The 1,377-nt window shown below is 38.1% G+C and overlaps 1 protein-coding gene across 1 annotated transcript; it reads right to left on the reverse strand.

The window, feature by feature from the left end:
* Positions 1-421: 421 nt before the first annotated feature.
* On the reverse strand, positions 422-1,227 carry LOC117120566 (bifunctional D-cysteine desulfhydrase/1-aminocyclopropane-1-carboxylate deaminase, mitochondrial-like). Its single transcript, XM_033265588.1, has 2 exons — positions 1,091-1,227; positions 422-866 (listed from the first exon to the last, which is right to left on the reverse strand). Exons 1-2 carry the CDS (start codon positions 1,209-1,211, stop codon positions 748-750), a joined length of 240 nt encoding a protein of 79 aa, XP_033121479.1. The 5' UTR covers positions 1,212-1,227; the 3' UTR covers positions 422-747.
* Positions 1,228-1,377: the final 150 nt, after the last annotated feature.

Below are 1,377 nucleotides of genomic sequence, written 5' to 3' on the forward strand. Positions count from 1 at the left end.
TAGACTTGTTGCGCTATTTATATTGGTGGTTTTTGTATTAATTTTTGTACCCCATTGATTGAAGTAGCCGGCGAAAACATCGTAGTAACCGATCGAATGCGCCGGCCACAGGCCGGCGCATTCTTACATTGGTTGTACCATGAAGTAATTAGTTGTGCGGACTGTATTTTGCTATGGTTTGTGAATACAGACAGGGCCCACACTTTGTCGAGGAGATTAATACAAAACATAGCCGAAGTTATGCATGACGTCAACATACGAAGCAACTACCGTTCCAATGACTGGGGTAATAATGTGGAAAAGCGCTCTGAGACAGTCGTATAGAGCGATATATAAAAACCTGCATATTATGAATGCGCCACGATAAATACTTTTTTTATAATCGCCACTCTCGAATAAGCGCCACACTAAAGTCGCCAAAAAATTCTATAAGCGCCGCGGCGCTTATTCTAGTATTTACGGTACTTATATTATACCGTATTTGTAATAAATCATTCATTAAATTAAGTTTTTAAAACATTCGTAACACAAAGATGTTCAAATAACTTTATTTGGCTTTGAATTATAACCTACAGCCTTTTCACACAATCCCTTGCACTGCGTAGTTGTTCCCGACGCAACAGGGAACGCGCTCTGATTTAACTGAATCAGCGTCGCCAAAGAAGTCGGCGTTAGTTTCTTGTAGAAACCAAGCTTTAGCGAAAAAATAATGTTTAATGTTTAGATGAGCTATACTAAATCCGAACGTCAACGTAGTTGAATTTGCGGCGGCTCATCGTCCATGCTTTTCCAACTTTGCACTTGATCAGCCTTCGATCTACTCAGGTTTTTCTGGAATTTCTCATGTGTGCACCCAAATATTCCACCTAAAAGTAAAAGACAAGTAAAAGATTAATGTCAACATATTTTTTTTTGCGCATGGGTAGTGCAATATTATCATTCATAAGAAAAAAAAAAAGTTTTCATTTTTTATTAAATAATCTTTGTTATTTTATTGGAATGGGACAATAGAATGAAGACTGGAATTGATTGATCGATTGATTGACTGACTGATGATTGACTGATTGATTGATTGGTGGATTAACTGTACCTGTATGGATGAAGAGAATGCGGTTTCCTTTGAAGACCCGGGGATCGGTGTTGAGCTGTTTTACGAGACCGTATGCTGCTTTGCCGGTGTATGTTGGATCTAGAATAACTCCCGTTTTCATCGAAACACTTGTAATGAATTCTGGAGAAAAAAAAAATGTATTCAAAATATTGAAGATCAAAATTAATGTAGTTGTAGAGCAAAATTTACTACACGCTCTAAAGATGTGTATAAGAGACAGACAACCCCAATCCCCTCTACATAATGGACCTTCCCGCTACGCCCCG

The sequence above is a fragment of the Anneissia japonica genome, unplaced genomic scaffold (genome assembly GCF_011630105.1).
Source record: "Anneissia japonica isolate Jap-2015-1 unplaced genomic scaffold, ASM1163010v1 scaffold3474_len973312_cov172, whole genome shotgun sequence".
In the NCBI taxonomy this organism is placed as follows: Eukaryota; Metazoa; Echinodermata; class Crinoidea; order Comatulida; family Comatulidae; genus Anneissia; species Anneissia japonica.

What these genes read in the sequence shown, in the direction of transcription:
- LOC117120566 (XM_033265588.1), bottom strand. Translation starts at nt 1,211, where the DNA reads ATGAAAACGGGAGTTATTCTAGATCCAACATACACCGGCAAAGCAGCA. An exon ending in CATTCTCTTCATCCATACAG is followed by an intron (nt 867 to 1,090) that starts GTACAGTTAATC and finishes TTTTACTTTTAG; the next exon opens with GTGGAATATTTGGGTGCACA.